At 38.3% G+C, this 21,824-nt stretch overlaps 3 protein-coding genes across 3 annotated transcripts; all 3 read right to left on the bottom strand.

The window, feature by feature from the left end:
- Positions 1-2,181: 2,181 nt before the first annotated feature.
- On the bottom strand, positions 2,182-5,369 carry LOC103948850 (pyruvate decarboxylase 1-like). The gene is made up of 6 exons (XM_048569463.1): positions 4,703-5,369; positions 4,032-4,195; positions 3,191-3,841; positions 2,989-3,106; positions 2,707-2,895; positions 2,182-2,526 (listed from the first exon to the last, which is right to left on the bottom strand). The coding sequence occupies exons 1-6, from the start codon at positions 5,228-5,230 to the stop codon at positions 2,356-2,358; spliced, it is 1,821 nt and encodes a 606-aa protein (XP_048425420.1). The 5' UTR covers positions 5,231-5,369; the 3' UTR covers positions 2,182-2,355.
- Positions 5,370-6,619: 1,250 nt separating this feature from the next.
- Positions 6,620-9,004, bottom strand: LOC103945140 (ran-binding protein 1 homolog b-like). Its single transcript, XM_009355668.3, has 4 exons — positions 8,737-9,004; positions 8,428-8,579; positions 8,188-8,313; positions 6,620-7,202 (listed from the first exon to the last, which is right to left on the bottom strand). Exons 1-4 carry the CDS (start codon positions 8,889-8,891, stop codon positions 6,964-6,966), a joined length of 672 nt encoding a protein of 223 aa, XP_009353943.2. The 5' UTR covers positions 8,892-9,004; the 3' UTR covers positions 6,620-6,963.
- Positions 9,005-10,482: 1,478 nt separating this feature from the next.
- LOC103945130 (clathrin heavy chain 2) lies at positions 10,483-20,493 on the bottom strand. The gene is made up of 30 exons (XM_048569302.1): positions 20,337-20,493; positions 19,876-20,080; positions 19,496-19,584; positions 19,278-19,356; positions 19,020-19,147; positions 18,485-18,583; positions 18,276-18,384; positions 17,996-18,075; positions 17,676-17,903; positions 17,525-17,590; positions 17,137-17,253; positions 16,749-16,946; positions 16,470-16,586; positions 16,223-16,282; positions 16,004-16,090; positions 15,790-15,873; positions 15,504-15,638; positions 15,359-15,421; positions 15,181-15,285; positions 14,974-15,086; positions 14,608-14,860; positions 14,334-14,470; positions 13,974-14,252; positions 12,881-13,883; positions 12,172-12,657; positions 11,886-12,056; positions 11,620-11,805; positions 11,284-11,406; positions 11,090-11,200; positions 10,483-10,980 (listed from the first exon to the last, which is right to left on the bottom strand). Exons 1-30 carry the CDS (start codon positions 20,379-20,381, stop codon positions 10,837-10,839), a joined length of 5,100 nt encoding a protein of 1,699 aa, XP_048425259.1. The 5' UTR covers positions 20,382-20,493; the 3' UTR covers positions 10,483-10,836.
- Between the last annotated feature and the right edge of the window lie 1,331 nt (positions 20,494-21,824).

Below are 21,824 nucleotides of genomic sequence, written 5' to 3'. Positions count from 1 at the left end.
TAGCCTCAGGCTGGGATGTTGAAATCATTAGGTAAATCTTAACTAGCATATATATAGGTCGGTTGACATGCCGATTGATATAATAATCCTTCGTGAGATTATTACAAATTTGAATGCCAATTGTCTATTCTTTGCTTGTGAAGCAAACCGAAAGCCAAAAAAAAAAAAAAATGAAGGAGAAGTGAGAGCAACAGAGAAGGATATATGCTGACAGTCGAAAATTAAAGAAAAAGTAAAAGCCTTGATATTTACAGCCTACCAGGTTCAGATCTTCCCCTATTTCTTGCTTTATTTTTCATGTCCTTCCTGAAGAGGAAAAAAAAAAAAAAAAAAGAGGTAAAAATAAAATGGAGTGGGGGTGTCATATTTCTGTTTGAGGGTCACATTTATCAGGAAATTCTTCGTGGCATGACAAATCTTGCAGGATAGTTGTGGTATATGAGTGGTGACTGGCTGTATCATTCCTATTGAGAGGCTATTTACATCATGCAATTATCTGGTAATACATTCGCCACATGAGAACACCTCGCATTTATATTATAGTAATATAATAATATTTATTTGGACATCATGGTTTATGACAAGACCATAGTTTAAATTATTCTAATTTATAATATAAAAAACGAACATATTGTTCTAACCAACTAGCACAATTCGCGTCTAACTTAGGTGGCAAATTTTGTTCATTGCCACAACTGTATTATCATGGTGATGAACAGTAAATCACTAAGGTTGACACCTACTAGAGACTTGAGGTGTAATTACTTGGCATGGGCATAATCTTTAAATCTTTTAAAAGGGTTTATAATATATTCTTCTTCTCACTGATCTTAGCGCATGTCCATTTCAAATACAACTTTAATTTCTAGGGGACCCCATACCCTATATTGCCCTTGATCAAAGTACCCTACAGGTAAGGGAACCTTATTAGGGGGGTCATAGATAAACAACTTGTTCAAGGCTCAAATCCGAACAAGTGTATTGATGTGGAGAATGACTTTACATGGCGTTCTTTTTCAATAACACAATGATAGGTGTAAGTTTCTATCTACATGACATTATATTGTATTATTAGTACAAGCAATACGATGACGATGAATTCATGCCATGTAAAATGCTTTTAAGCAGAAGAGCGAAGGTAGAGGAGATTTTTATTGGTCAAAGATGGTAGAGGAGACTGAGAAACTAGGTAGTAGTCAGTAGGTGGAGAATTTATTTGGCGGACATACATGCCCCAAATTAAGGGAAACAGAAAAATCAAATTTGACTCCCCTACTTAAACAGTTCTAGCAATAGCTTGTACAGAGTCATAGCTCAGTCTTCCCTCAACGAGGAGATCCTTGCATGCAACTAGTGGAGAAAAATTTAGGGTTACAAACTTGTCGACATGAGCATATATGATGACTATGTAACCGAAGTATTGATACTATCAATAATATGAACGATATGTCGATAATCAATAACATGTAAATACGCTTGTTGAAATCAACTGAGCAAATAATCACCTAATTAGGAAGTCTAATTCAAGTTTTCTTCATTATCTTATAGCACTCATCACATGTTCCATTAGTGCGACTCGTATATACTCGATGACACCTAAGTCTTTTACCCTGCTATGACTGCCCACATAAAATAAACAAAAATAAGAACAGATCAATCATACAGGCTGTTTTTTAGGCATATTAATAATATCCAGGTCGGTTAATGGATTGGTATGTTAATTGGGTTGACCACATTACAACAAGCTTTTGGTGTCACGAAAGCAACACATTTCAAGGTGTACAACAAACTCACGGCTTAAATCTAGCTATGTATCCTGCAATTTATAAACATAATTAACACTACTAAAAAAACTTGGCACTGTGTACAAACTTGGAATTGTGCCCTACAAATGTTTAGCACACCAATATTTGTGTTTGATAATAATATGGAACTTAATTTTTTCCCCTTTGGTCCATGGCAATTGATCTCGTTTATTAAAAAGGACGACCCCAAGCCAACGTAGTCTTACTCTTACTTTGCAAATAGGTTGTTTCCACGACTCGAAGCATGACCTTTCTGTCACAAAAGAACAATTTTTTCGTTGCGCCAAGGTTCACCCTCTAATTGAGCTCGTTTATTAAATAAAGGTTCCAAAACACAGGAAATGATTTGAGTGAAGCAGAAATAATTCCAAGTAAATGAGAAAATTCATAAATTTTGATATTCCTTCACGAGTAGAAACTAATCTAGAAACACAATTCTAGGATATAATTTTGCTCTTAGTCTAATTTAAATAAAATAATTCAATCTACTAAAGTACTAAGATCTTATTCTAATTTGGATTTTTTGTGATCATTCTAAAGAATGGCTTTTTTATTGAGGATTTGGCAGGCGGCTATTGGCAGAAGAGACCCTGGATCCCCATTCAAGCAGCTCTTTGCTTGTGTCATCCTTGTGAACAATCACTTCAACGAAGCACAAGCAGTCTTTCTTTTCCCCAGTTGCTGTTGCAATCGCTTCCGTTAGCTCCTCCTCGGTACGAACCTGAGACCGAAAAAGAAAGGAAAAAACACATACATTAGGTCAGAATTACTTCTCCAGCTCAACATAGTCTAACAAAGCAAGTCCAATGCTATTCGCGCTCTCAGTTTGTCATCCACTCCTAATCTGAGAGTGAGAATAGCAGCTGCCTTATTCACCCGTGCTTTTATATCGATCACAAACCTTTGTTGTCCAGCATTTTCCTTCACCGTTATGGATTGCATCCACCAAACCGGTGTAGTTCCAGTTCTTGATCACATTGTAAGGCCCATCATGGATTTCAACTTCTATGGTGTATCCTCCATTGTTTATGAGGAAGATGATGCTTTTTTGATTGCATCGGATCATCGTTGACACATCTTGTGCAGTCACCTGCCATCCAGGAAAATTTTTACATATTGAGACGAATCAACAACTTTTCTCTAAAATATCAAGTTTAATCAACGCCGGTTGAAGCATTTGAACCTGGAAGCTCCCATCACCGATGCAAGCAATGATGCGCTTCTTTGGAACAGACTCTGCATAGCCAAGAGTTGCACCAACAGACCACCCGATTGAGCCATACTGCATCTGGAACTCATACCTACAACACCAACTTTTTCTCTCTAATGAGACAGAAAATAAAAATCCTCAAATCACATATATAGGGTTTTTGTTGCATGCTCACCCACATCCTTCCGGCAGTTTCAGTTTCAGGCAGTTGAACCAAGAATCACCGGTCTCAGCAATAACTGCGGTGTCAGCTGAAAGCATTTTCTGAATGTGCTGGAACAGAATGTTCACTCTTAGAGGCTCATTAGGCTGACATTTGGGAGGCTGGCCATTTGAGACGTAGATTCTGGCGTAGTTTTCGTAAGCGGTTGTGTTTTTGGTGACCCTCTTCGCAAGTGCCTGAAGAAAGTCCTTCATTAGGACACAACCGAAAGAAGGGCCATTGCCAACCACCACGCTATCGGGCTTCACAATGATTGCCTTCTCCTTTTTGAGAAGGAGAGAGTAGCCAACCGAGCTGTAGTCATTGAAGATTGGACCGGCGAACACGTATGCATCAGCAGACTCCACAATCTCACCGCAGTAGGCAGTGCCGACTGCTCCCCAGTATGTCCCGATGTAGCGAGGATGTGTTTCAGGGAAATGCCCTTTGGCTGATGGCATCATAGAAACAGCATAGCCACTGGCATCTGCAAATTCAACAAAGGCTTCATGAGCCTTTGCCACTCGGAGCTTGGGTCCGCCAACCACAACTGGCTTCACTGCCTTCTTCAAGAAGGCAGCTGCTGCCTCCACAGCGGCGTCTAGCCCCATCTTGTTGGTCATTCTGTACCATGAAATAATCAAATTGTCATAAAACTACATCTCAAAGTATAAAGAAAGAGAAAAAATTTATGTTGTCAGACTGTCAATCAAACATGTCTGATATACATAATTGACAGTCTACAGCATAACATGTTTGATATACGGCAACCGAACTCATAAAAACCATGAAGCTCAATAAACAAATAAGTTACCTAGGTGAGATGCAAAATTTAATGGGCTCTCTGCTAAAAGTTGGATGTGGAATGGCAGGCAAGTTGCAGTTGATGCTAATGTATACAGGCTTGCTTTCTTTGAGAGCGGTAGAAATGGCTGTGTCAATCTGTTCATGTGCATCGTCCAAGTTGTTCACCACAGCCTGCCACAGCAAATAAAATAAACAAGAATTAATACTTAATACCATTAGAAAAATAACCCAAGTCCAAATTTTCCCAAAAAAATAAAATAACACAACAATATTATACTATAATAAATCCAATTCCAAAATAGTTCAAAGCACAAATATTTTATAGGCTTAGCCTAAAAATAGTATGTGAAATTGTCATAACTCTTCATTTGCTTAATGAGATTTAAAATCGCTAGAATTGGTTCTGAGTTTGTCCACCATCAATTAATTTGGTCATTCTATAAAAATTTTCGTTAAATAAGGAAAAAAATCCCCGTGAAAAATCAATTTCGTTAGATTCAAGAAATAAATATGCAAGCCAAATATAGATGTGGGTTGGATCAGTTGGTCAAGACTCGAGGCAGTATATGCCCTCTCGTCACACCGAAAAGTTTGAATGTCTTCCTCATAAATTAGAGTAGTTTAAAATATCACATCGTTTAAAACGAAAATGGGCAAATCAAACAGTTGCGGGTTTACTTGATAGCAAGTGACAGTCTGGAAGCATCTGAGTTCTTGGCTGAAATCCGGCAAGCCAATGGTGTGGTGAAGAATTCTGTTCGTGCCATAATCATTTGTGTTAGGCCCTCCAACAACACAAATAACAGGAAGGTTCTCACTGTACGCTCCAGCAATGGCATTGAGAACACTAAGCCCACCCACAGTAAACGTGACAACGCACGCCCCGACGCCACGGGCCCGGGCGTACCCATCAGCGGCGTAACCGGCATTGAGTTCATTGCAGCAGCCGATGTTGGTGAGCCCCGGTTCAGCAATGAGATGGTCTAGTAGGGTTAGGTTAAAATCCCCGGGGACAGAGAACACGTCCCCCACCCCGATCTCCACCAGGCGGCGTGCTAAGTGGCGGCCGAGAGTGGAGTCAGCTGAGGCGATGGCGGAGGGAGGGTGGGAGGAGTCGTGGATGGTGGCAGCACTGTTTTGGGGAGGGCAACCGATGCAGTTGTTGGCAGGTTTTGAAGAGTCTAGGGAGTCAATGCTGGTGGCCATGGCGGAAATTGGAGAGCTCGAAAGTGGGGTTTGGGATTCAGGTTCTGTGTTTTGTTGATCAAATAAAGTGTTGATCGTACAAAAATGGGAGAAAGGATTGGATCTTTGTGGCTGTTGGGAGGAGGAAGAAGAGTAAGAAGGATTTATAGACAGGTTTGTTTTGGAGGTGAAATAAGTTGGTGGGTTTCTTGGGGAAGGGGGAAGAGACTCATTTGGGGTTATGTATGGTAATTCAGTGAGTGCTAAACTAAAGGAGAAGAAAATAATTTTGTTATTTTAAATATTAATATGATTTTTGGTATGGTAGAAAGAAATAATTTGTATATGTATCAATACTTAATGTATAACGTAATAAGATTGTTAAATTGAATCGTATTTATTTGTTTTTTCTTGACCGTTATAAATTAATTGTAATTGACAGTAAATATTTTCGTAATATACCTTGGTTCCCAAGCCATTTCATTTTTATTCTTTTGGATTAATCCCCAAGTCATTTCCTAAACGTCCATTAATACACGGGACATCCTTTAATTCCCTAATCTTTGAAATATCTGAAAATTTATTGCCATTAGAAGGAAAAAAAATTAAAAAAGAAAGGATATGCAGTTACAATTAATAATTTAAGAGCTGTGAAATTGCTTAAATTCGTAAGGACTGTAACAAAAATTGCAAGCTTTTCTCATGAGATTAGTGAAACTTTAACTTCTAAGGCTATGCCTACTAGTTTTGCACTTACCATTCACATTTGAAATTTCGTAGCCCTTTTACCATATAAAATTGCACTTATGAAACTGCAGGAAGCAAGGGATTTGGAAACTGCACTTATGAAATTGAAGTTGCAGCATTATTAGATCATCTCCAAAGGATTAGCCGATTTCTTGAAACAAATTTGTACTTTCATAGTTGATGTGGCCATTTGCCTTGTTAAAACGTGTACTCTTCCCAAAAAATGAGGTAAAATAGATGAGGCATTTATTATTTTATTATATATCCATATGACGTGATGTGAAACCTTCTTCCCTCTTCTTATATTTCTATCCTTTTGTTTATCAATTAGTATTTTATTTCTGTACGACATGAATTATTTAAATTGATAGCTTAACTGACGTAAGAATAATCTTAGAGTTCATCTAAAAAATTGCCCCACGGGTCCTCAAACTGAGGAACTTAGGAGCCACCCTGCAGTTCCACTTTCAAATCTCGTAACAAGACTTACCAAACTCCAACTAATCCACCAAACAATTGGACTGGATAAGTTTTCATCGTAATTAGTAGTTGTACATCTTTTACCTTTAACTTAAACAAGATTGCGGAGTGATTTTCGCACGCTCCTTTACTCCCACGCAAAAGAAACTAAATTCAAACGAGCAACCGTGTACCAAAAGAGACTGCCTGAAATGCTTCTGACTCACAATGTGATTCCAATGGAGCCCCACACATACTTGCCCATAAATAAAACTCAAAAGACCCTAAAACCAAATCAAGGAATTATATCCAAACAAACGGTCCTCGGCTTATATCAAGTAATTTTCACGGACCTGTAACTTACTCCCAAGTAATCAAATAGGATGGGGGAAACTCTGTTACAACAAAACGGTACTGAGAATAACACACAACCCTTCAACCTTCAAACATGTCCTGAAAGTCTAAGTTTCTAACCCGACTTTTGACGACGACAACGACACCAGGTAGACCAAACCAGACCCATTGCAAAATACCATCAACCTTCACTCTTAATCATCTTTCTTCTTCCCCTTGACATCTGGTGCCTTTTCTTCTGCTTTCTCCTCAGCAGGTGCTTCTGCTTCTTTTACTCTGTCACTCTTGGTTGCAGCAGGTGCCTCTGCCTCAGACTTCTCCCCAACACTCAATTTATCGAGGAGCCCAGCAGCTTCAGTAGCTTCTTTGCTTTCTTCTTCTGGACTCTGGGATTCGGCAACTTCTTGAAACTTCTCCATGAACAATTTGTTATCTGATACAGCCAACAAACAACCAAACATCAATAAGCAACTTTCATGATGATGCTCGGGATCTTGTACCAAGATATGCTATAAACACATTTAGCACTTGCAGGCAACATTAATGCCAAGAAGATAAAAAGGTATAAATTCTTAGAAAAGTTCCAACATGCAGGTAAAGATTGGAAAAGGTCAAAATTTACGCTCTATAAGCAAAGGGGTAATAAATTCTTAATACACCATGTCTCTATAGGTTTTAATCTTAGTAAGTGCTACCATTCCCTTTACTTTCAACAGAAAAAGCAGAACAGATTTCGAACATGTTGACTTCAGCAACGTGACCATAGCACAAACATGATTAACCCAATCAGAAAATTACTCACCTAAGAGAAAAACAAAACAAACAAATTCCATACAAACTACAAAGGGTTAGGCATAAATTTTTAACCTCCAATAAAAAGAACAAGACATGTTGTAACATATACAGATGTCCACCTAGTACATCTTTTCAAAGTTAAAATGTTGGTTGCAGACCAGTTACTTACTGGAGGGAATCACACTCTCTAGGAACAGCTTATGCATAAAATAAACAACACAACGTACATCATCAAATAACATATATCACGAAGACACACAGATATGTGGTTGATTTTATTCACACCAGTCATCACAAACAAGTTTAAATTAAATTGTAATGTCAATTACAACTCTCTTTAAACAATATACTTATTAAACTCCAACAAAGGTATAGAATGAAAAGTTATTAAATTTGGGTACTTCATGGGTTCAAAATGTCAAATATACTAGCACAGAAACAGACTTAGATTGCATATGAAAGCATAGAACAGACTTAGATATATACAAATACATAACATATATATATATATACACACATGCATAAAAGTAACAGAATCTATCGGGTAAACTAGCATCTATCAGCAAGCAAGCTCAATAAAATTATTTACGAAAAAATCAAGTCGATCAAACTAATAAACTCACTTTCAATTGAGGCGAATCTAATGCAGAAAAGCTCCTCCTTCAATTTCCCGTCAGCAAAATCAGTCGCGTGCCAAACACAAGACTTCTCATTGCCGGCGTGCTCCTGGACCGTCATCTTCGGTAGAACTTTAAAAATACCATAGAGCACAAGCAAAATAAATTCAAAACCCTAAACCCACAAAATCTTAACAAATAATAAAAATTGTACGTTCAGGAACACATGGACTGTGGGAGACTAACCGAGATGATTGGCGCAGATCTTTAGGGTTTTGGACTGGCGCATGACAAGGCGGACCTTGCCCGTCTTTTTGTGCTTGAGAAACTTGACAGTGCCAGCACCTCGCTCTTTCCACTGGTTACCGTCTTTATCAAATCGGTAAAGCTTCGCCTTCCTAATTACACAAACACAGCAGAGAGATTAATAAGGATTTAACAGTGTTGAGTACGCTAATCGAACCAATCAAACCCTAGCTATGTTCTTGCAGATCGGTGAAAAAAGCGAAAAACCCTAGAATCGGACGAAAAATAAATCGGGGGAGAGATACTTACAGATCGAGGATGGCGTCCTCCTCTTCTTCGCCGGTGGTGACGGCGACCTCCTCGAGCCGGACGATCGGAGCGACCTGAGCTCCGGTGTCCTCGTCGTCGCCGGCGAGTGGGGCTTCCTCGTCTTCTCTGTGCTCGGGATCGGCGGCACTCGACATCTTGTAGAGAAAGAAAGCAGGAAGTAGGAGTGGTAGAAGATTGTAGAGAGAGAAAGAGAGAGATCGGATAGGAGCGTGTAGAGAGAGAAAGGGAACGGGATGAGGGTTGAGGGTTATTGGGGTTTTTATACCAGTAGGAGAGTGAGCAGTAACACTCTCAAAGACGGCGATTCAAAATAACAACAAAAAGGCCCAAATCACAAAGCCCAAAACGTTTTTAGTCACACAATGAGCTAGTTATAATTAAAGATCGAACTCTCAGAATCGAAACATCAAACTTCTCAAGTTTAATGTGAACTAAAGGCTCGTTTGGGAGTGTTTTTAGAATAGCCGAAAGTGTTTTTTGTGAAAATATTTTTGGAACCCATCATCAGTAAAAATGCAAGTGAATCTTAGAAAAGCACTTAGGGTGCTTTTGGAACCCAAAAACATACCCATGATCTTTGAGGCCAGTGGCGGATCCAGGATTTTAAACTCGGAGGGTCCCAATTATAAAGGTCAAAAAATTTATAGACAAAAATAACATTGAAAATTTTAATATAATACATTTCATTTAAAAAACATATGCAAAACAATATTACAAATTATAAAATCATAATTCAAGCGTCCATTACGAGGTTTCATAAGTTACTAGGGAGTACCTAAGTTATTGATTATCTAATATGAACCACTAAATTTAAAGGGGTGTGCTATTCACACACCCCTTTTTGCGTCTCACACACCCTTTATTTATTTCTGTCATTTGATCTTTTTTAATTCAGTTGATCTGACGGCCGCAAATTAAGAGGGTGTGTATGAAGTAAAAAGGGGTGTGTGGATAGCAAATTAAAACACCGGTCAAATAAAACTCTCCCCAAACTCCCACTATCTTTCTAACCAAACACACCATTTTTCTCTTTTACTAGTTTCCAAACATTCACCTTCTCTCTCACTAAAAATAAAGCTGCCATACCTCCACTAACCGCCTCCCTCCCCATTCTCCCGAAGCCATGGTAGCTCCACCACCAAATTTCACCAACCCATGACAGATCATATCCATCTTACTAACCTTATGAAAGAAACTTCACCCATAAGAAAAATTACTAAGATGGTTGAAATAATTTGGGAAAGTTTGGGCTTATGTACTGCCCTCACCAGACGACACAGAAAGGTTGGAGGAGAAGTGGGTGGCACCGATGAATGAGACCATGGCAGAAGCAAGGAGGAGAGAGGCAGGAAGGGTCCCTATTTCTTTCTTCCCCGTGCGCGGTCATCTTCTCCAAGAAGAAGACAGCCACTGCAACCTACACAGACCTCATGATTGAGTACGAGGGGTCCTCGGAAAATTTATAGCAACGATTTAGGATTGCCGACGGGTCCTAGGACCTCCCTGGTCCCTATGTGGATCCGTCCTTGTTTGAGGCAAGACCTAAAAGATAGATTTTTCGGATCATTGAAATATATTACAAAGGCCCCGCAAAAAGGTGTATAAAAAATATTTAAAAAAAAAAGTAGTGTCACGAATCCTTCCCTACATATCTATATACTAAATACTTTTGCTTGTGCCCTTAAGATTTAAGGGGCCCCGGGGGTCGGGAGGACAATCTTGAAGAGCAATGGAAAGAAACGTCTTACTCACCAAGTGGGAAATGTTAGTACAAAAAATAGACCAATGAAAAGTTTCTTGACACTAACAAGAACAAGTTCAACAAAATTTCCTATACAGGTAGTAAGAGTGTTTCCATCCTACATCTCTCAAACAGCCAAGCAAAAAAGAATTTGATACTGTAAATTAAAAAGAATTTCTATAAACGTCACCATAAACCCGCAGCAAACAAAGATGTTGTACTGGCTCAACCCTTCATTGAAAACGAATTGCCTTCAGCCAGACAGAAGTTCCCGACATACTAGTTTCAACCAGTAGGAGTTGTTAGAGCGCTCATAAAACCTCAATCCACGTCAAAATTTAGTAAGAGGGGCCCATTTGCGGCATTCCAAATGGTGGCATTGGCGGCATCCCCATCCCTCCCATTGGCGGCATTGGTGGTGGAGCATAACCTCCCATTCCCGGTGGTGCAGGCAAGGCAGGCAGCAACTGAGCATACATATTCTGCAGATCCAAAAAAACAATCATCTTTCAAGAATTATACATTTCTTGACGACAGAAAATTTAAAAGAAAGGCTCTTAATGACACAAGGATAAAGCAAAACAGAAATACCTGCTGAGCAACCAATTCCTTCTCCTCTTTCTCTTTGGCTTTCACCTCATTTTGAGCTTCGATTTTGTCTTTAATAAGTTCATCAACCTTTCCTGTGTACTCTCGAATAAACTAGAGAGAAAGAGAAGGTTGGGTAAGTGAGGAACAATTAAAGGTAACTAATGGACAAAGGACAACACCAATAAAAGCATTACCTGCAGAAGGTATGGTAAGGCAAAATCAATTATATTGTTCATCCACGCAAGCTCGAGAGCAACATCTGGCCGGATCATATCATAACAAACAAATAGGCATGCAGCAAAACACTCTTTCTTTCCCTGCATATACATTACAGAAGAATATGATTACAAAACCACATAAAAAACAATACTTCACAAAGAGAAAGGGAAAGAAGCATGGACTGAACCGCCTTCTTTAGTTCATGAGGTGGGAAGAGGGAAAGAATAAATGTGTATGTTTAAGCAGATAAATCCTTGCTTTATTTGGTATACATGAGCACTCCTTAACTAGTGCATAGACAGAACACAGACCTGCTTAATGAAATAGATAAGCAGTTCCTCCGAAAGTTCATGATCACCAGACTGCGAGCATGTCTCCATGCAATCTTTGTAATGGTTGTCTTTCTTTGACAGTGCAATGGATTGCTTCCATCTACCCGCTTTCTTGTAAATGTATGCAGCAACACGTCTCATCTCCAGAAGCTCATGTTTCTCAAGCTGCTCATTTGCATCAATGACAAATAATAAGTACAAGCCTCAATCAAAGACTTCCCATGTATGAGAAACTTCAACCTCACCTTTTGAGCAAGGCCGATCTGATCAAAGCTGTCGTGCAAATCTATTGATTCACGAAGCCTATCATAGTCTTCCTCCTCTATGTATATTTCATTTAGAGCTTCATTTACAGCAGTTACATTGTTGCTCTGAACTGCAATCATGTACGGCTTTATGAGACGGATGTGACCAGCCTGAAACTCAAAGGGATTGAAAATGTAAGCACAAAATAACTCTTTCCAAACCCTGCCAGAAGAGAAATTTGGCAGCAGAGACCAGTATAAATAACATCATGAGAGAGAAGCAAACCTTTCTCATTATATCCACCACTCTGGTGTGGTCGACACGAAGTGCAATCACATTAAGAACATCATTAATAACATCAGCATGTTCTTCTAAGTAGAAGTGCACAGCCCTATAGTAGAGTTCAACACTTGCAACTTTGACAATAACATCCTTGAATTGCATGTGGTCCCACGCTTCTGGGGAGTGGTTCATTATGGTAGTTGCAGCATTATCAAACTCATCATATTGGATATATAAGTATGTTAATTCTTTCCAGTGCTGCTGTTCATCGCAAGCTCGTATAAGCTTGGGAATGTTGAGACGGGTAGAGAACAGTTTAATGTGTTCCATAAGCTTCTCAGGACGGTATCTTGCATATAAAACTCCTAATTCCGTAAAGATGCCCATATGTGCACGCTCCAACCCTAGCCCGCTCTCCATGAGACTAATGAGCTCATTAAAGCATCCCCTGTTCTGGTAATACTCACAGACCTCTTCCAAATCATCCACCTAAAAATAAAACATGCACGAGTAAGGAATAATCAAAAATATAATTGACCAACCAATTAATTGTGCCCTATGGTGCTTACAATCTGCAGTGCTTACAACTTAACAAAAACTTATTCAAAGAATACACCTCCCATTTGGGGAAACATGTTAATAAACAAAAGCAGCAGATGAAACTTCGGGAAGACATGCAAAATTAACATACATAGAAAATAGTAAATGCTACCTGAATGATGATGTTAAGTCCACAAATCTGAGCTAAGCGGAATTCCTCAGCATCAACGCATGCAAAGCAAACAAACTTCCAAGTTTTTGAGCTGTTAGCTTTCCGAGCTGCATCAACGGCACCTTGAAACTGATTTAGCTTCACAAGAGTGCATGCTAGTTTACCCCAGTTAGAAATGAATGCAAATATGATCTTGGCTGCTTCGTATAGGGCCTCATCAAACAAGCGATCCCCAACATTTTGGAGATTGGCAACATTTGGCATAAGAATGAATTCTTCAATATCACCAAGCCGATCAATCTTAGCATATGCATAAATAAGTTCACTGTCAACCTTCGGCTCCTTGGTCTTCTGCCTAACCATCAGAAGGTACCTTACCAAGTCATGATATACATCTGCATCCTCAGAAGCACGTATGACATCCAAAAAGTGGGTGGCATCATCTGCACGGATGAATGATTCAATGGCATCACTCACTAATCCCTCTCGCAATTGAGCCTTGGCCACCTGGCTCCAAACAGCATCTTCTTCAACCCGGAATGCAAACTCTACAGCTCGGTCAATGCTCTGAATGTTATCCAACAGGACATTCACAGCATCAACATTCAAATTGAACTTCTTGAAGATTGCAAATGCTTCTTCATACAATTGAGCTTCTACAGCCATTACTCCAACTGCAGGTCCATCAAAGTTGTCTAATCTATTGATATAGTCCATGACTCTGGATGGATCAGCTTTGATGGCAGTCAGAATCAACAGATTCTGCAGATTGAAGTTCCCACTAAAAGCAGAATTTTGCAGCACTATCTTTTCAAGAAGTTCAATCAACTCGTGTGGAAGGTCTGCAGTCATAAATGCTTTAACAGTTGCCGAAACTTGCTCAGGACTCTTGCTTTCAGGCAAGGCAGTAGATACAACTTGATCAATTAGTTGCCTTTTATATTCATTTTCAGGATCAAGGACCTTAGCCCAGAGGTCATCATCCATTCTTTCCACGACGTATCTGACATACATATATCAAGTAAATAGCATAAGAGAGCTACATACAATCATGATCCAATAACATCTAACTGCCAAACAGAAACACACAAACCTGGCCTGGAGTTTGAACAAGGAATTTTTATTTGTAACATTAATGAGCTCATCGTCACATTGCCCTCTACGGTATGCAACAACAGCAAGGGTAGGATCCCTTTTCTCACAATATTTACCCACAACGCGAGAATCATAGTATGGGTTAGTTGTGAGAAAATGCTCAGGATTGTTGCCGCTATCTATGATGATTTTACCCAGAGCATTGTGGACATGTACGTCTTGGCTTCCCTCACTCACAAGATGCTCCAAAAATTGAGTGAGCAAGCGAAGACGATTCCTGCAAATAGTAATCACAGAAACAATAAGCAACTAATGTGAGTGATGAAGGGAAAACGGGGTCATAAAGAGATCACTACACCTCTTTTCACATTCCTCGACAAGGGGCTCAACCGGTAGAAGAGAACGAACTGATAGAATAAGACCTTTAATGAAATCTTCAGGACATTCATCATCCAGTAGCTGCCCTACAACTAAAGGAGCATTTCCTGGATTGACCTATCAAGTCAAATAAGATCTATAACGGTCGATTCTCAATTTGAATAATAACATTGACAAAGCATAAGCAATTTAACAGGAAACCCGCAATTGGAAAGAAAGAAAAAAGTTGATATAAAGCCTCCAAGTACAAATACCTTTTGGACATAACCTTCAATGTAACGAAGCATATTGTTCATATACAGATAATGGGTGAGATCTGGAACAAAGCCAAAACGATCACAGACATTAATTAGAGGACGTGCATCTGGAAGCTTTGCTTCCATTAAAAAGTTCTTAGCCTTTTCAGGGTCATAAAAATTTGATTCCCGTGTCACACGCTCCACCTCCTTAATCTGTCCAGTTTTTGCAGCTGCTTCAATGTACTTGAAATGAATATCAGGATCCTCGCTGTTCAGAAATGATGAATAAATGAAAGGGACAAAGGAAAAAGAATCCCACAAAACTTGCGGAGCAAATGAATGTCATCTATAAACTTCTCTTCCACTTAAAGAAACTGATACCTGGAGCTCAAATATGCGCCTAGGAAGAAGTACAGCCCCTCATAGGACTTGAACTGCTCAAACAATTTTATACACTTATCTACACCTAATTGCTCGCAATACTCTTTGGCAGTCTGTACAATAATGATCAGGTAAGCCCCAACTTTATAAACGATGAAAGAGCAATAACTGGTAAAATTTATATATATATATGTAAAAGCACTTTACCTGTACAATAATCTGAAGATTGCCCCTAAGATTGACCAGCAGAAGATCTTTCATGCACTCAAGAGCCCATTCTACAGAAAGAGTTCCAAAGAACTCAACAAGAGCCTAAAATACACATTGTAGTTAGATATATACTATTCCACATATGATCAAGTTATAAGGACATCTAAGTGCCAACCTGAGGGTCAATTGCATGTGTGTTCACAATGACACGTTTGATATCAGGCAACTCAGTGTAGTGCTGCACATTAGACATACTATTAGTCAGGAAACAAATTATCATTTTTAAATGAATATTTATCAGAATCCAAGTAGTACTGTACCTGTAGGGCACGCAAATACAAACCAGCTTTTTCACAAAGTTGACCAATGCGTGGGCGATCATAATGGCTGAACATACCATTGGCCAATATAGCATCCGCAACATTTGGAAAAGTCACAAGATTGATTTCCAAAACCTAAACGAAACATAATATGGAGTAGATATGTGAAGATACCAACTCTAGTTGTACTTTTAGTTTTGTTTTTGAGAGAGAGAGAGAGAAAAAAAAAAAAAAGAAGACAAGGTAGGGGAAAAGAAACCAAAATTTAGAGAAAGGGATTATGAACCTTTGTCTGAAGGAATCCATGCTCAGGTAGATTCGGCTTCAGCACATCCAACAAAAAGGCTGTTGCTTCACGGATCAAGTTCCTCTGAAAAATAAGAGAAAATACACAGATAAGAAGTCCCAAAACTCATACTCTTCAGAAAAACAACAAAATGAAGAACATATTCCAACCAAAAATTGTTGACACAACATAAAAGCATATATTCAATTCAAACCTGAAGGAACAGATCGGTGATGGTATTGTAGTCAATGGGGCAACCTCCCTCCATTTGAGACATCATTAGAGCAAAATTAACAGCCCCCTGCCATCAAGATGGTTGAAGTTGTTTCAATGTCAGACAATTTAGCTCAACTTGTAAGAAGAGCAAAGTATATAGTTACAAAACCGTTGTAAAGAGAAAAGTGCCTCAAACTTTCAAGATAAATGCATGTACCTGGGGATCTGCCCGCAAAATTGTTTGGAGAAGGAACAAATAATCAGGTGTATATCCAACCTGACAATTTAAAAATCATAATAAGATAAAAATCCAGTAAGAGCCAGGGCCCATGTTATTTATAATCATAATACCAAAACTGACACAATAACAGTTTTCAGCAAAGATAATATTGCTGTTCAAAATGAGAGAATTTGAACAATTGTATGTCATTAAGATAGTTCAAAGAAAAGTAAAGTTGTGTAACCTGCTTTGAGTATATCAAAATCTTGTCAAATTCCCTTCTCTCAGCAAATGCTGCAACAACTTTGGGCGTTGCTCGAGCTTTGATGTATATTTTCAAAGCAAGGTCATTATCCACTGTCTGCATTGTATATATGTTTCATAATATTAGTATGACAGTATAACTCGGAAGAAAATCAAACGGCAGCAAACTCAACAACGCCATTGTTGAGTAAAAGTTGAAGAGCTGTCTAACATGATTCTCTCCTTTATCTTTTTAGGTTAGCTAAGATTTGTTTCAGACCTTCACAAGATCTCCAAGCTCTTCACTACATTCTAGCTTGTCCTCTGCTAGCCAATTCTCCAAAAGATTCTTTTTGTTCTGATTTACAACTAAACGTGACAGTTCTAATGATTCATAAGCATTGAGTTTTCCTTTAGTTAAAAGAGTTCCAAAATACTGCAATAGAGGTGGGGTTTGCCCAGCTTGCACAGGAACACTCTGCAAAGAATAAATAACGTGTGTAAGTTAGATCCTGATACAAAGATTACATACTATATAGTCTTGTAAAGGAAGCACAATGTATCCAAGGTCATCTAAAGTTGACACTGAGAAGCACAAAACTATGAAGAATATATATGTATATAAAGTTTATAAACTGACACATGAATAAAATATCAGAATGCTATACCTGAAATTTAGCAACAGTATCAGGAGTACGCAGTATTCCCATTGGAGATTCCGCGGCAAGCTCTGCAGCCTCCTTATACTTTGTCTGAGAAAACAATTCTTGGAACCGCTGGACAACCTGAACACGACAACCATATATTGTAGTTTCAAGACGTCACCAAAGTACAAACAGAAAACAATTGTGCCAGTGTGAATATAAGGACGATCCAGTTTCTACATATCACTACATACTCAGCATAAGAGGGAAAGACACGCACCATAAAAAAAAAACACCCACACTATCATTATATACTGATTTCCTTCTTCAACACCGCAAGAAGTATTGACAACAACTAAGATAAACGTGCCAATTTCAGAAAGTTATGACAAAAACCAACTGCAATCATTACCAGGTCCTCAGCACCAGGAAGGTTTCCTCTTTTCGCAAGACTCACTGCAAGCCCCAAATTGTTTAACTGCAAAATCCCCAAACAATAAATTAAAGACCCAACACTTACTTTTCTCCAGTAGTCACAAGCACAAAACGATTCAAAAGCATACCTGACCACTAACAAATGGTACAATTGTTTGTTCATTTATAGTGGCAAGTAAGACCTGGCCTCGCCTATTGATTGCATAAAAACCCCCAACAGTTGAAGCTTCAGCTGTCAAAAATATAGGATCTGGACTGATTCGATTTCTATAAACTGCAGTTGCTGTCTCTAGGTCATATACAAATAAAAGTCCAAGCTTTGTGATAACATATATCAACCCATACTTTTCCGATATCTGAAATCAAGAAGAGAAAAAAAAAGAATGTAGTTTGATTGATAGGTAAAATATATGGGATAAATCAAAGTAATAACAGCCAAAAGTAAGACCTGCATTGATACTGGAAAGTCGTCAGCAAAATCTGGAGGAAAGAATAAATCTGCTTGCTTCTTAGTATATGATGGTTTTCCTGATGACAATTCACAGTAAATTAGTTCCAGAAATGAATCCTAAATCAGAGTAAAGCATGTCACAGATGCATAAGACTACAAAAGGATTATGACACAGAATATATAGAAAAGTTAGCCAACAATAAATGTTAGATCTGTGTGATGTGCAGTGATATATTCTCATATATTTTAAAAGGAATCCGGTGAAGAAGCAGTGTACCTGGCTGGGCACCAAGCTCAATTACATGCATCTTTGATGTAACCTGTCCAGCATTGGAGGACTTTGAGGCAAAACAAATAAGAATTGAAGGATGCTCATTCCCTGGAACCTGCATGTAACAGAAAAGTTAGTAAAGATTAAATATAGCACAGTAGTAAACTGCATATCTTTAAGCCAAGAGAAACTGAGAAAGAAGTATGGCACCGCACTTTAAATGTGGCAAACGATGCAGCATGTGCTTCAAGAGCCTGACTACGTTTCTGTTCCACAGAAAAAAGTTGCATATTTCCTTTGACAAGTTGTGGCCTCTGCAATCATTTTGGCAGAAGAAATATGTTTAACTGTTAAAGATGTCATTAAATCTGGTAAACCATAATTAGTTCCAGTCGTTAAATTATAATTAATGAAATAAAAGTAAATAAATGAAATGATAAAAATCTTCGTTTCCATAAAATAATCACATACCCCAAGTATTAGTAAAAATAAAAAGGATAAAATGCTGAAGTATAATGAGTGCAACAAGAACATCTTATCTAATCCCGGTTCCGATGAATTGAAAACAGCACAACATTTTGAACACTCTTCCAAACATATTAACCATCTAATGAAAAAATTATTTTCATACGGTTATCTACAATTATAGAGGCGCCAGTTCACACACTTCAAATTTTGAGAATTCGTCGACGGGATTACAGAGACAAAAGCAGTACAAAGGCAAAAAAGGGAAACAAGATAATCACTTACCTCTGCTGAACCAGGAGCAATTCCAATTAAGACCAACCACTTTTCCGAAGGATCACAACGGTAGTTGATTATTTGATTGTTTGCCAAATTAGCTGTCCGCTCAAAGACCTTTGTAGGCTCGGAATCACCTAAAAGTAAAATATATATAAAACATGTGCAAAAAATATAAGAATAAAAAAGCTCATGTGGAGAGATGAGATGATGAGAAGAAAACAAAATAAAAGAAACCAGATTCAAGGATATGTAAAGACGACTTGCCTTCAATTAACCAATGATATACTGAGGTTTGAGTGACCAGACCTAGCATCTTTGGAGTGATCCACTTCCAAAAGACAACCTACAAAGAACAAAACAATGAGCAAACAGAAACATTAGGATTAAAACCAGTTACCAAATCAAATCCATAATAAAAGATTTTAAACGTTCACAAGATCACATTCAACGTTGTGAATGCCAAAAAAGGGCAAGATCATCACCTGCTCAGGCATTTGATGTGATTTCATCTTTGCTTTCATTTCAATGTTAAATATTTGTAAATGGTCCTGAGTCGTTCCTTGGACTTGAGCTACACATTAAATTCAGCCGTCGATCAGCAAGGCAATCACCACAACAAATAATTAAGCAAATAAATTAAACAACTCAACACAAAAAGTGTCAGTTTGAATTCCACAGAAATAAATTTCACATAATCCTTCATATATGCAGCAACCAATCATTTCTGACAATCAACAAATGGTGCACGTGAATAGCAATGACACGGTTGCGATATACGTTCACAGTGGTAACTCAAGCTGAAATTGCATTACTACACATTGGAATTGCATCGATACATTGATTTCAAGTATTCAAATTTTACCTTTTAGAGCAAGAATTCTGGAATTGGGATTCATCAAAGCCGAGTCGGCGGTAATGGGTCGACGCAACGGCTGCATGGGCATGTTCATATCGATGATAACGACGCTATTCTGCGGTGATGTCTCCCTCACACAAATGTACTTATCCGATTCCATTGTCACATGCGTAAACGTAATGAATTGGGGATTGATCCCAATACTAGGCAACTGAAAAACCACACAAAATACAAATCAACAATCACATTATCGCACTCGATCACTCAAACACAATGCCAAAAATCCAACAACAAAAAAATACAGAAAATTGCACAAATAATACATAATTCGCAAATGGGTCACTGGGAAACAGAGTGAAAATGCAGTTTTCTAAAGGATCTGGATCGATCCGATGAAGCATTGGATCAAATGAGGAAACCCCAGAAACGGTTCGATGAAATTAGGATCGAGATGAAGGTGGCATTACCGTGAGGGCCTCTTTCATGGTCATGGGGGCGTTAGCGGCGGCCATGGTGCCTGGGTCGGGGCTTCGATAGGAGGACCCGATAAGCAGAGAAGAATGTGGCACAGCAGAAGCTTCTGTTTGTGGATTTGCAGGGGGGAGGGGGGGGGGGGGGAGAGAGAGAGAGAGTCTGTGTGGATCTTGTAGTATGGGAATGTTTACAGAAGAGGAGGAGCTATAGTTTGTGTTTTTTGTCGCGTAAAATTTGTGAATCGATTGCTGAGTGGGGTTGTACGTTCTGAACGTCATGGTTTTAGTCGAATGCACTTGTCAACGTACAAGGATTGCACGTAAGTTGAAGCATTTTGATAAAAGAGCAGAAATATTTCTAATTTTAGAAGTCACCATGCGTTTTTTATGAATTTGGATCCTCCCGCGACACTACCGTCTAGAGTTTAAGAACTAGGAAATTTGAACCGTACAATTGAGAGAAAGAGAGATTCGGATCCTTGATTGTGTGAGATGGTCAGCATAATGAGTTCATGAAAACCATTGAATCCAATTTGAGTGATACAGATTTTCTGTTTCATGAACTCCAAACAGTGAGATCCGGATATAATATATACATAATCTGTAGAATAATGTGTACTTATCACATTGTGTAACAATTTTATCTCGTTGTATGTTTGTTTTATGCATAATAGTTTAGAAATCTTAAACACTTCATAGCTAAGAAACCCCAAAAAAAGTTTTTTTTTTTTTTTTTTTCTTTTCCTTGAGTAATTTTGTCAAACCAAAAAAAGTTGTAAGGGATATTACTGTTTTAATTACTAACGAAGCGAGAAAGGAAAGTTTAAACTCGAGACACAATAAATTGAAAGTGATGTCTTATTTATCAGTTAATTGATGTTTTGAAAAAAAAAACGTAGCCATAAAGTAAAAACAATCATGTAAGTTAGACTCGTTAATCTGAGTAACCAGTTCACTTTTTCAGCTCAAATTAGAGTAGCGTTTCCCAAAGAGTAGTTTAAAATGTTGCAAACTTGTTTGTTTGTTTTTTTTTTTTTTTTCTTTTTTTTTTGAAAAAAGAAAAATATTAATGGGGAGTTGGGCTTATTTTACATGCCGATTGGTTTGTTGTATGGGCTTGGCTGGTAAAATAACTTGACCGATATGTGGGCACCCTTATTAGTTTAAGCTCGGGGTGGCCTTCTACTACCTCATTGGGCTAGTTGTTCTTTTCCTACTTTTCCATCGCCCTTCAACTATGTTTCATTTGCAGATGACACTTTACTATATTGACAGAAAGTGACAATGTCTATGTATTTTAATGCAAGTTTGATCCCAATTGATCCTCCTCCTCTCCTTAACATTCAACACTTTAACCCACAAACGTAATCGCTTCTTAAAAAAATAAAAAAATAAATAATAAAAAAAAAAAAACTATATTTCATCTTCAAAAGAAACAAACATAATTGTCACATCAGTCCACCATAGAGATCAAAACTTGAA

This window comes from the organism of the source record quoted next, unplaced genomic scaffold (assembly GCF_019419815.1).
Source record: "Pyrus x bretschneideri cultivar Hongxiangsu unplaced genomic scaffold, Pyrus_bretschneideri_v1 Contig5, whole genome shotgun sequence".
Lineage (NCBI taxonomy): Eukaryota > Viridiplantae > Streptophyta > Magnoliopsida > Rosales > Rosaceae > Pyrus > Pyrus x bretschneideri.
The sequence above is the reverse complement of the archived record's forward strand: the minus strand, read 5'-3'. Positions and strand labels throughout refer to the sequence as shown.